The 13,749-nt window shown below is 39.2% G+C and overlaps 1 protein-coding gene across 4 annotated transcripts in view; it reads right to left on the bottom strand.

Moving 5' to 3' along the window:
* Tafa2 (TAFA chemokine like family member 2) overlaps positions 1-13,749 on the bottom strand; it is a 464,270-nt gene that overhangs the window by 33,336 nt on the left and 417,185 nt on the right. For all 4 annotated transcript variants that reach the window (XM_032913322.1, XM_032913308.1, XM_032913314.1 and 1 more), the window contains exons 3-4: positions 2,375-2,527; positions 1,114-1,238 (exon numbers count right to left, since the gene is read on the bottom strand). In XM_032913322.1, the coding sequence (XP_032769213.1) occupies positions 1,114-1,238; positions 2,375-2,527 (278 nt within the window). The remainder of the gene's footprint in view (positions 1-1,113; positions 1,239-2,374; positions 2,528-13,749) is intronic.

Raw genomic sequence — 13,749 nt, 5'->3', positions numbered from 1 at the left:
TCAAGAATAGTTGGCAAAACAACAAAGTATGGTTTATCTGTGTTATTCAAAACATGGTCACATTTGTGTCTACTGTCAGTGCATTGATGATAGAGTACTTGACAGACTAAAATGTGATGCGATGACATCAGTAAAATAATCACTTGAAGATATATAGAAAAATTTTTAAAATTTTCATGTCAAATAAATATCTAGTTTGATGTCAGTCTTTATAAAACATCCTTGTACAATTACTTTGTTTTGTCATTCAATTATCCAACTTTAACCAATTGCCAACTTTCCTTCAACTCAAAATGGAATGTATGAAATTTTAACTTTTAATTATTTACTATTATATATAACTTTATTTACGTATGTATAAGTATATAACAATTTAAATATTTGTATTTAAATTTATATGTTTATATTTTTAAAGGAATTAAAAATCTTCTAGTCCAGAAAATTCATGTAATCCATGGGGAAATTAAAAATGAAGTGGCTTTTCCTTCCTCTCCCAACTTCCAGAGAAGTTCTTGAGAACAGAAATGCAACCCTGTTCTGAGCATCATTTTGTGATCCTGAGATTCTGAATTGCCTTTTCCATTACCCTAATAGAAAGTGATTGCAACCCTTAACCTTTAACCTGTAACTCATGAACCTTAACCCTTAGAAAACTATTTAATGATCCAGAACCCAGGAAGGTCAAAACAATTGCTTTCACAAAACAGAAGGAATCCAAGTTATAAATAGATGTGAAGTCATGTATAGACCAATCAATCTTTGTCAGAATGTCTTCCCATAATACTCAGCTGAAGAACAGTAATGATGGCCACAGTGATGATGGCCAGTTGTCAGCCATTTAGAATGGATCATGGGGGTAGGGGTGGGGTGTTCATGCCACTGGCCGTATCTTAGGAATAAAATTATTTCGTTAAGCAGAAAACGTGGAGGTGAATGGTGTTGGTAGAAGATGAAATCTGAAATAAAAATGTGCCATGAATAAATGAATAAATGGGAAATTCACATTATATAAAGCTATGCTCTCTCATTCCAAATGCCACTTATGTTATCGCAGCACATATCCTGTTCCCCATTAATTCAAGATTTTCCCTCCCACGCTGGCTGTCCACTTACCCTAGTTGTTTTTACTTTGTTTCCAGAGGAACAGCTCCATCCTTTGCGATCTGGAAGGACTTTACATTCCTCTCCCTCCAGACATGGCTGCATATGACACCACCATTTTTGTTCCACTATGGATGCTATGAGGAGAAAGAAAAATTAACTTGACATCTCTATTTGGAACTCATGGGACAAAAATCACCGATCTAACTAATATACATTGTATTTTCTAGAATTATCATATACATATATACCCTATTTCAAGATATGGTTTCTCTGTGTATCCCTGGCTATCCTGAAATTCACTCTTTAGACCAGGCTGGCCTCAAACTTACAGTGATCCACCTGCCTCTGCCTCCCAAGTACTAGGATAAAAGGCATGCACCACCTCACTAGACGTATTCTATTACAAGGAGAACAACTAACATGGGATATATTGGGATTATATTATCTACAAACTATTAATAAATTTCTAGATTTCCAACATAAAGTAATAACTATACTCACAATGTTGAAGAATGTTTCAAGTGAAAACACAAACTTCATCTGACTGATATATTGAGAGATCTTGTACTGATTCATATAAATACATAATAAACTATACCCAAGCCTGGATGAATCAATATTTTAAAGTCAATGAAATGCTCCCCATGAGCAAGCTAAAAATCAGGAGAGTGTTAGTAGATTTAATATGCTTTTCTTTCTTTCTTTATTGTAAACAGTAATTTCTTCACAAGGAAGAGGCCACACAACAAATTACTGTTTACTATGCAACAATTAATAGCCTCACACAAAGATTTATAACCTACTATAATAATATGAACAGTCGAACAAAAAGCCAATATTCATATCCATCTCCATTGGAGTCATTTTATGTGAATTTTATCTTCAGCCCAATCATTCGTGTATATGGTGCTGACATTTTTCCCTCTTACTCTTAAACTCTGTTCAGGGTTTTTGAACATACATTAATTCCCCATCCTTAACTGTCTTGCTTTTCCCAAGTAATTTATAAATCTATCTACCAGCAAATCTACATTTCATGGCAACAATATTGACCGACTGGAACCTCCTTATAATGCTTCTGTAGCAGAACTATGAGAGATGCGATTCACTCTTGCTAGAAGTATTCGTGTCACAAGAAAGCCCCCAAATCGCTTCCGTTCTGCTACATGGTTTACAGTGTTGTCCCCTCGTAGTGACTCCAGTAGTCAGCATTATAGTGGGGTTCCAATTCCAACCGTGTCATTACAAGGAGCAATGGAAGAGGTCGCACCATCCACACAAGATGGAGCAGCTCGGGTAGTGCCTGCCACCTGCCCAGGGAAGCAGGAGCACTTGACCGTTTGGGACCGTTCTTCTATCTTGTTCTTATTACAGCATCTGTGCAGCGCCACCACCTCGCAAGTCCCCGTTCTAACATGGTGAGCTGTGCAAACAGAAACGAGAGATGAGACAACGTTGAGAACCTTTGGGTACTTCCTGGTTTTAACTAGAAACACATCAAATATAATGGATCTGCCATGCATGGAACCGGAAATACAAAGATGTTGATCCCATGATACAGATTTGATTTCTGTTCTAAATGTGATGAGACCATTCCCTTCAGTAAATGCTTGGCAATGCAGGGACAATCAGTGACTGGATCAGGATAAGCTGTTGTACAGTCTCAAATACAGAGGCAATCTGTCTCGCCGTAAAAACATATTTATTTGTGTACTTAACACCTTTCTACTCAATGTGTTAATCACAAGAAAATAAATTCCTGGATGTGGTGCCTTGCAGCAGGCTTGTTGAAGCCAATTGCACACTCATGGCAGTGTGATGTAACAACTGTGACCCTTTTCATGGGATAGGGTGAGGCCTTGGCAGGGGACACCCTCTTGGGAAGCAGTAACATTGTGTGAACCCTGCATTCTCAGAAGTTTCTGCCCAGTTTCCCTGAAATTATGCTAATTGGAGGAATCTGAAAGTGTCCCTGTTTTCCTGCATGTTCCAGCCAGTGTCGGAACCCACAATGACCCCCCCTTTCCATTTTGCCTGAGGAGACAGGTACCACCAAATGGCAGTAACCACAGGCAGAACGTGGACAGATTACACCTGGAAGCCAGCCACTTGGAAAGCCAGTCTCATAAGCTGCCGGGCTCCCATAACCATTTTTCTAACCTCCAAGTAAAATGACAGAACAGAGCTTTGGGGATGATTGAAAACTCTGACTCTCATGACATGCTGTGAAAGGACTCTAGTTTGTCTACATCCAGGTCACTTTCTCCCCACATTTCCTCTTCTGAGTACTGTCCCTTCTGCGGAATGATAAACCACCAAGTTTCATCTCCTAAGATAAGACACAGCTTTAAAAATTAAGCAGGTATCCTTCTTATAATCCAGCCTGCATTCAAACCACATCCACAATAGAGAATGCCCTGACATGTTCTGTACTGAGAGAGTATGCTTTCAGAAAACGTTAATGCAACATGGAAATAGAAATTTAAATAGGTAATTAGGAAATCTGACATAGTCTAAAGTGGTAAACACTGTGAACTTCCTCTTCCCATAACTAAGATCAGTGCGTCACGCATTTATAGGAACTTGCCTGTTAGAAACGAGCAACAGAGTGGGCAGTAACTCAGGTTAAATAGCTTGCTTAGCTTTTCTGAAAGATAAAAATCTTACAGGTGTACCTTCTTATCCCTCTCTGTGAGACCAAGAAACTGAGGTGATACACACCTTTGACAGTTACTTGTCAGAATGGTCAAGAACCAGGCGCGATCTCCAACACCACAGATATTTTTGTTACTATAGATACCAATGGAAGATGCTCTCTATGTTTGATTCAACTGCATGTATTTAAACGGAAGCTAAAATAAATAAGACATAGGCTTTTGAACCCACTCTCTTCTGCCCCATAAAGAATTCTCTTAGTTAAGCATGAGTCACTTGCTCTTAATGTCCTCAAACCACCATGTTTTGTGCTATAATATACAAATTATTGCACCTGCTGTACTGTACTTGGTGACAGTTAAAATGAGTGAAGACCACGTATCACAAATTGTTCTGACTGCTGGGGACATAATGATTAAAACAGGACAAAGCCTTTTCCTGGCCTCAGAGAACTTATATTGCTGGGGAGAAAACAAATAGTAAGCACCCTAGTAAATTATAGAGGAAGTAAGTATTTGAAGAAAATCCAGTGGAGAGATTGAGAGTAATCGAGCAGGGAGAAAGCTCACATCTACATTTGAACATTTCAGGGCATTCTCTACTGTGGATGTGGCTTGAATGTAGGCTGGATTATAAGAAGGCAGGATCTTTATGAAGATCACGAGGAGGAAAGCAAACAAAGAAAAGAAAGACAATGGCTTGTTTCTGAAACTGGGCCTGTTTTTCTGTGCTAACAATATGGCTGGAGTGGCTGGGGGACCAGGAGTGAACAAGGGAAAGGTTGAGGTGAATATTTCATAAGTGTGGGGCTCGGGGCTCCTGTGATGGCTAATAAAGAGATTAGTTGTTTGTTTAGAAGGGAAAGTCTTTGAGTAGCATTGGCCTCCTCTTGTTCAGTTAGCTCTGTGGTGACTGGGGTGAGGAAGATGAGAGGAAGAAGAAATCCATGACCATGTGGCTCTAGGAGGCTAACTCCTAAGAGCTAAGAAAGAGCCTGGTCTACAGAGTGAGTTCCAGAACAGCCAGGACTACAAACAGAAAATGTATCTCAAAAAACAAAAATAAGGAAATAATTGATGCTCTAACAGAGAAGGCTTGAAAAGGGACATGGTTGGCGGGAGAGAGAGAGGCGGAGAGAGAAGAGCACTATATTTGTTTTGGGCCTGGTAAGTGTGAGGTTCAAACAGCAATCATGGTTACAGTTCTAAATGAGAGAATTATGTATGTAGCGGAGCTTGGAGGAGTTGAGCTGTGACATGAACCTGAGAGTTCTAAGTCTATAGGCTGAATAGAAAGCTGAAAACTGAATGGGACTGTTGTGGGGAAGTGACCCACACAGAAGAGACGGGGGAAGACAAGAGCTAGATATGGACATGGAGAGAATGTGGGAGGCAGGCAGCAGGACAAGGATAGCTGGCAAGGCAAAGGGCAAGCACATAAAACAGAAGCACTGAAGAGCAGGGAATAAAATGGACCCGAACAGAGGGATTGATCAGTGCTGTCAGACCTGCAAGATCCAATTAAATGAAAGGAAGTAATTGTCCATTTAGAAAGTAATAGACCCTCAATCGCTAAGGCAATCCTGAGCAAAGAGAATAAATCTTCAACAAAGACATCAAGAATCTGAAGGGGAAAGGCGGTACCTTCAATAAATAGTATTGTGACACCGGAGCACCTGGAAGATAAAATTACGGCCTTTCTTTACACTACGTAGGAAAAGCAATGCAAAATGAACCCAAGACTTAAATGCAGGGCCTGGAAGTGTAAAACTCTTAGAGTAAAAAGTAGAAGAAGAATGTCGATGGCTTTGGTCTGAGCACTATTTGGTTTTTTTAGATATAACTTCAAAAGCACAGACAACAAAATCAAAGATAAAATGATAGATTTGAGCAAATTAATAACAAAAAAAACATGCCAAAGATACTCAGAAGAGAAAAAGCCCATTAGTTAGACTAATAGGACATAAAAGGTGAAGGTAATAAGTAAAAAGGCTTCTGATAATAAATGGCTAATGTACAAAATATGTAAGGAGCCTAAATGACTCAAAAGCAAGAAGCCAATTTAATTTAAAATAGATCAGAAAATAAAGATTTATCAAGAAAGGATGTAGAAATAGGTTATGGGTATATGTAAATGTTCAATATCTTTAATTAGTAGTGGGATGTAAGTCAAAACCATAGTAAAAGTCCTTCCCATTCCATGGAGAACGGTTATTATCAAAAGCAAGTGCTGAAAGCAATTGGCATATGCAGGAAAGAGAATGTTTACTGTCGAATGTTGTAAATGGCTCCAGCCAGTATGGACAGTTGGAAGAAACCCCAGAACCCAAAACTAAACTATTGTATTCAAAGAAATGAACATTCTTTCTTCATATGCTGAAGAAAGTTCGGAGCTCTTTAGTTCACAGTGGCTTTATCTACAATGGCCAAGAAATGGAATCAATTATAGTGTTCATCAGTGGGTGAAAAGATAAAGAAAAAATTTGGTGCATAAGGACATTTTTTTATATAAAAACAATTTAATCCTAAAAATCCTGTTATATTTTTACAACATTGATAAAATCCAGAATATTGCATCTTTAAGAGAAGAAGCCAGGCATAAAATATAGATATTATATGATTTCATTGATATGTATAATATGAAAAAGGTTAACTCAGAGGCTGAGGATGGTAGATACCACACATTAAAACTGGAACAACAAGTAATGTTTCTCAAGGGATACAAAATTTAAGGTAGAGGAATGAATTCAAAGGATCTTTTATGCAAGATCCTTTTGTGATTATAACTATGTGTTACATTCTTTAAAATGTCTAAGAGGATAAATTTTACATTTGATTTCACAAAAAGTGCATGAGGAAATTCAAGTATTAATCGATTCAGTGCAGCAATTATCAAATATGCTTATTCTAAAGTATCAGAACATATAAAACAAATGCAGATAATTTTGTCAATTAAAAGGCAAAGAATAAGTGTAGTAGATAAAGCAAACACTGAAGTCAGAGTAGCTAGATTCAAATGGAAGCTCCTTTATGTAGCTGTTTTCTCTAAAGCTGGTTATGCATAAGGTCAATAGTTTGCTTTATCTACATTAGGAATATAATCTACAAAAGGTAATAAAATAATGATCAGAAACAATGTTTAGAACATTGCTGGTCCTAGAGTAGGCATTTCTATAAGTTATCTATGACCACAATGCTAACAGTCAAGTACTGACTACTTGGCCTAAGCACGAATCATGTTTAAAGGTAGGAGGAAAATAAAAGCATACCGGAAGCAAATACTGTAGACAGTGGGAGTTAAGATTGTAGAGGGAATAATATAAAGTGTCTTTCAGAACAGTTTTCTGTGAAGGAAGAAGGGAATAGAGCAAGAGCTGGAAGGATTGTGAAACCAACTGAATTTTGGAAATGAATGCTAAAAAAAGCACTCTTATTTGCTGGCTGTTCTACTAGGGAGAGAGGAAATGACAGTAAGAGAGAGAGATGGGCAATTGTAAAAGAATCCTCTCCTGAAGGAAGCAAGATATGGGGCACCCAGAGGGAAGTCACATACATGTGATAATGGAGACACAATCCACATTAGCAAGACTGGAGGTAAAAGAGGTCCTTAAATACCCAATTTCTTCTATTCTTTCCATGATGAAAACAGGTTTTTTTGTTTTGTTTTGTTTTGTTTTGTTTTGCTTTGTTTTGTTTTGTTTTGTTTTGAGAAGAAAAAGGAGCCTCTGAAGCAGATATCTGCAGAGGAAGAAATACCAATAGGAGGGTGGCAAGGACTTAGTATATATACATAGTCACATGCAGAGAACGTGATGAAATGAAAAGTGCCTGCATTTACAGATTGGGTGGGGCAGAAGGTTTGTGTGGTTACAGATTATTTGTATCACTGGAATTTGGATAATGATTTAGGAAAACAGAGATGTACTGCAGTAGGCTACACTGAACAGCTCCCCAGATGTTTCTCCCAGGAAGGCAAGACCATCTCACTACAAAGGAATTCTGACATCTCTCATGGAAGAGTCTTCTTTTCTTTGGGAAAGAAGAGAGAAGTAAAAGGGTGTCTGTCACCCTCTTAGGAGGAGCATGTCCATGTAGAAATGGTGAACTCTTGTAAGTGCTTCAAATAGCTAGAGGGGCTGAGGCGCCTAGGAACCTATGCTTTGCATGAGGAAAAGCAGAGCCAGAAGTTGATGGGAAAGAAGGAGTTAGCATCACATAAAAGTTAGAAGGTTTATGAGGACGATCTATGTTGGAGAAGGAGGAGGAGGAGAAGAAGAGAAAAGAAGAACAAGAAGAGAACAAGAAGAATGAGAAGGAGGAGGAAGAGGAGGAGGAAGAAGGGGAAGATGAAGATGAAGAGGAAGAGGAAGAGGAAGAAGCAGCAGAAGAAGAGTGCAGAGAACCTAAGGGAATACCATGGCTCTTTCAGAGTAGGAAGCAATGGTGAATGGACTTTGGTTAGTCACAGAGAAAACTGGTCCTGAAAGGTCTTTAATCAGGGCATTAAGGGGTAGCTGGGAAATCATGGCAGATCCTGGTTTTGTGGGCCATGCATGATCAAAGAGATCAAACCTGAGATGAGAGTAGAAATATATAGATCAGCATGGGGAGGGTCATCAGAAGAATTGGGAGTATTAAAATCAGACCTAGAAGGGAGAGATACTCTACTTTTGCTGTCGCTTGAGTGCTCAAGAATACCTGGTGTGATCCGCACCATTTAGGCTGTAAGAGTTGGGAAGCATTAGGAAGACGCAGTCACCAGGATCAAGATCTAAGGAGAGAACTGCAGATGGAGGTGAGGTTTATGCTCCTATGAGTAAAGATTGTAGTGTGTCTGGTTAGACATAAGGAGGGCTACAAGTCCAGAAAGGAGACGTGAAGCTATAGGGAGGAAGTCTGGGTGGTGATAGACCAACCTGTCAGACATCAATTCCAAGGAGATGAGTTTAAGGAGGTTCTGGGGAGAGCCCATCAACAATAACCAGAATAACTGGCTAGGATAATTTGAGTTTAAACATCATCTAAGTTGCTCAAGAAGAGCACTGGCTTGTGCTGTGTTTCCTGAGGACCAAGTCTATAGAGAACGTTAAAAGAGTATTTAACATCTAAGGATATTGAGTACTTTAGGTGTTGAGTACTTTAGAAATGAAGTCAGGTCTGTTAAATGATAGAAAAGGAGATACTTCAATAAGAATGATTTGAGATAGAAGGATATGAATTCTTCTTGTGCCTTCTTATACCTGCTGGTGAATGCTTCTAGCTAACCTGGGAGTATTTCCATCAGTGTGAAGACATGGTGGAGTTGATGAGAGGGTGGCATACGAATAACATCATTTCTATTGCCCTAGAAAATGCCTTCAGGTTTGGTAGGTACCTAAGAGCAAGTAATGCACTGGGAGGTGATGTTATGTAGAATCTGTGGCAAAATGGGGGCATAGGTGAAGGTCTTCAGTAAAATGAGCAGTGGGGGTATTCCGCAAGAAAGTGATTATTTACAGCAAAAGGAGGGCTCGCTGAAGGCCAGAAAGCGCAATGATTGAATAAGGGTCATTATTGAAGACATGCCAAAATCTTTAAGGATGGTTTAATTTTACCAGTTAGAGAGCCTCATGGGGGGAAGGGCTGACCTAAGCAAAAGGCTAAGAGAATAAGATGATTAGCAGAGAAGATAGCCTCTGAGTGAAGTCAGAAGAGATGGGAATCTTTAAGGTAGAGTTTAGAACGACCTGGATAGCAGGGGTGTTGGGTCAAGTGGGATTTTTTTGGCTCTCTATTTAAAATGTAGGAATGATCTCTAGGATGGATGTCAGTGTCTCCATGAATAGAAGGAAGACATTCTGAAGCCTATAAATTAATATGTTGATAATTATAGGGGTGCCTCAAAACCTTAAAGATCCTCTCTCTTGTGAAATTGGGGCACATTAATATGTGGGATATTTGGTATTTGCATTAGTGTAAATGTTAATTCTTTTGTCCTATGCTGGCATAAGGGACCAGGTAAAGGTCATGAATTCTGCCTGCTGTAAATTACTTTGTGGGGAGGAAAGACACTGAGCTTCAAAGGAATTGCTATCAGCTACAGCAACATTGCCCACTGTTAGATGGGGTTCTTTAATGAAAATCCTAACAGCATAGCAGCTAGGGGCTTCAGCAGTATGAGTATCTGACAGAAGAATAAAAGATTAAAAGAGAATCAATACTGACATAGGAGTAGGAGTCCTCTGGAAAACTAAAATCTACAGGAGTGAGCACAGCTGGACTGATATGTTACACCAATGGATGATGTCTGGGTACTGTGGATGAACAGTTTATGTATCTACTGAATACAAGAGAGAGGGGAGGATGGAGGGAGAAGTGGAGAAAGGAGAGAGAAGAGAGAAATGAAGCTAATTAAAATGAAGAGAACAATGAGTTAACTCAAGGGGATTATGAAAGTTGGAAACATAATAGTTGGATAGAGTTTGGGGGCTTCTATCATTAAGAGAGGCTCATGTCTCCATAGAACTGACAAAGAAAACCATAGACTAAGTTCTGAGAGGGGTATACAGGTGAGGCAGAAGTTTCAGAGGGATCTAAGAGTCCTACTGCAGCAGTAGTCAGAGGAAACTCTTTAAACTTAGAGAATGAGAGTTCAGTAGGTTAGAAGGGGTCCAGAGGCTCTGTAAAAGGACCATGAATAGTTTGGTAAAGGGGATTTTCTAAGACACTGAAGTTAAAGATCTAGATATGAAGATGACCTTTATGCCCTCACAAAGGAGAGAAGCTCCTGTTTAGCTTGGAGAGGAGCTATGCCCTGGATCAGAGTTTAAATTTGAGATATGCCAGAGGAAGAATGAATCAGGGTGTGGTCAAAGTAAATTTCCTAGGAGGAGGCATTTGGGAGTTAGAAGAAGATACTCAGTATCCCTGAATAGCTAGAAAGTTATCTGGGGTCGTAAGTTACAGAAAAAGCCCATAAGAGAGACTACAAAGAAAGGTCATCTATGTGAAAAGAGTTCAGAGAGTGAGGAGGTTTAGCAGGTCCCAAGCAAAGGACCTAAAGAGGTGAGGGGTATGACAGAATACTTGGGAAAGAACTGTTCAGACCTAGCTGGTCAGGACTTTAACTGCCCAGGTAAATGCAGAAATGTCTTGGCAAGTTGGGGCAAGAGTAATATAAGCCACCGTTTTGGAGATTCAAGATGTGGGAGATGTGGTATAGAGTGTGATTATGCATGGGTCTTGAATTGGGCAATTAGAGTTCTCTGGATTTTTGACATCCAGAATGAAAGTGTGTTAGAGAAGGTTTTTGAAATCCCTCAGAATTTAAAAGTCAAATGTATCACCTTTGGGATAGAAGGTGGCAATTATCCAGAGGAATCTTGCAGCCTGATTGTGCTGGGGTAGTTCACCATACATTTTAGCTTAATAGAACTTTTTCATTCTGGAGTCCACAAGTTTCTAAGGAGACATGCCTTGCTGACTAGTTTTATGCCAACTTGAAACAGGCTATAGTCTTTAGGGAATATGATTTTCCAATTGAGAAATTATCTCTGCAGTGCTGAACTATATACAAGCCTGTAGAAAATTTTCTCAACTAGTGGTTAATATAGGAAGGCCATTGTTCATTGGTCCATTGTCAAGTGGTACCATTCCTGGGCTGGTAGTTCTAGATGCAATTAAAATAAAAAGCTAAGAAAGCCATGAGGAGCAAGCCAGTAAGAACTCTACAATAGCTCCTGCTTCTAGGTTCCTGCAGTGTCTTCCCTAGATGTTATTAGATGAAATAAATCCTTTCTTCTTCAAACTAAATTTAGTCACAGTGTTTTATCACGGCAATAGATAACCTAACCAAGATACAGGCCAAAAGAAAGTCTCTAGACATTTTAGAGGTTTATTGGTCTATAGCTGAAAGGAAAGATGAGAAAGAGGCATGCTGAAAGGAAGGGTCATTGTCAACCAGTGACACTGCTTAGTGAGGGTCAAGTCAAGAAGGAGAGGGACATCTAAAGGGAGAGGGACCTACAATATGGGTGGGGTAAATTTGCCACCTAGAACTCAGTTTCCTGCAGAGTCTATGTGGTGGAGAGTCAAAAAGAAAGAGCTTGTGAAAGAGGATTAAGATCTTCAAGCTCACCCAAGGACTAGTCAGCAAGTGGTAAATGTAGTGAAACACTGTTCCCGTCAGAGTGGCTCAAGGGGCAAGGACTGTAGGGCTTGGCAGAGGACTTGAAGTGGAGAGGGCTTCCTACAAAAAGACCCACACCTTGACCCCTCCCCCATATGTATCTTCAAAGATTGGTGAGGATAAAAGGAATGAGGAACCCAGTATTAGCACAGGCTTTATTTTGAAAACAATGGTGCGGAAGGCTCTCTAGTGGAGGATCCACAGCCTGTCGCCCGTATTGTGGGTGGTGCCATCCCTAGGCCGTTGATCCCCTGTGAATATCTGAGCAAGCTATGAAGGGCAAGGCAGTAATTTGTACCAGTTGGGGGGGGGGTAGTTATACAAAAGGAAAGGGAAAAGGAAAAAACAGCCTGGAATTTTCCTCTTTTGAACTATGGTCAGCCATTGTTAGGAATAACTGGAGGAGGTAGGTGTGTAGTAGGTTAAAGGTTATCATGTGACTGTGGTCAGCCATTTGTGGGGTCAGTAAGTCAGATAGACAAAAAACATAAAGAATGCTGAGAGTGGGAGAAATGTTCTTCCCCAGGGAAGAGCAGACAAATTGACCCAGTATCAAATGCTCAGCCCTGAAAACACACGAGTAACATAGTACACACTGAGCAAGTTGTACTTGTGTACTTAAGGACAGATAGATAGATGATAGATGATGAATAGACACACATAGACAAATGATAGATGACAGATAGATAGATAGGCAGACAGACAGACAGACAGATAATCTCGCATTCAAAGGGGTTGACATATAATCTTTTCAATATTCTCCTAAATGCTGAGAAATAAAACATGTAAAGTGAGATATCTAAAAAAGGGAGTAAACATCTAGAATAATTTAATTCGCCTTAATATGGGATGTGTTTGCGAATGTGTGAATTATTTTCTGTGTCTTATCTTCTCATTAAGGTAACCAACATCTTAGAGAAAAAGACTAATTTTTCACGTACATACCTCAGCATGCAGTACGTACTCAATAAATGGAAAATAAGCAATTTAAGAAGGCATAACTAGTGCCTGTGGTTTCCTCTAAAAGGTTAATGAGATAGTAGAAAATTCAGAGTAGAATTCTCTATGTAGAGTCAGACAAAGCTCACGATCAACTAATCTAATCAAATATTAAGACTTTCCAAATTAACAAAAATAGGCTTCACGGAAATCATTTAACGTCCTATGAAAATAAGGCAAGGGCCCTGCAGATTTAAATAAAATATAAGGAACAGGTTCCTTCATGTCATAGTCACCAGCACACACACACACACACACACACACACACACACACTCGCACGCACGCACATGCATATCCACCCTATTTTGTAATGTTTTCTCTCCATTCATTTGCTGCATAAACGGAAATACCACATAGACTTCTGTGAAATGGCAACAGAGACAGACGGTCTCCCCAAATTCTTAACATGGTATTCAAAACCTTGTCAGTCCTTCCAAACTCTTGATCCTGCATCTCACCAGAGCAGTAGGATCTTTGGCCTAAAAACACTAAAAGATACACTCCAGAAAAAGAGTATGAGTAAAAGTCATTTGGCTTATATATCTAGATTTTTTTAATTATATATTTTGAGTAGTATTCCATGTACAACATACACATGCTATGGACAGATTTGATTTGGTACCTTGGCTCCAACACATCGATAGATACAGTGAGTTGACATTGAAGTAACATTTATGTGAATCTTTCACCTCCAGTCATAGTACAAGACTTAAGCTTAATACAAACACACACACACATGTTTTCTATGTGTAAAATGACTCGTACAATACAATATGGGAAAAATTTGCAGAGTGGCAATAATTATTAACCTTTCTTTTTTTTCT

The sequence above is a fragment of the Rattus rattus genome, chromosome 1 (assembly GCF_011064425.1).
Source record: "Rattus rattus isolate New Zealand chromosome 1, Rrattus_CSIRO_v1, whole genome shotgun sequence".
Taxonomy (NCBI): Eukaryota; Metazoa; Chordata; class Mammalia; order Rodentia; family Muridae; genus Rattus; species Rattus rattus.
Note: the sequence above shows the minus strand (reverse complement) of the source record. Positions and strands in the feature narration are given on the sequence as shown.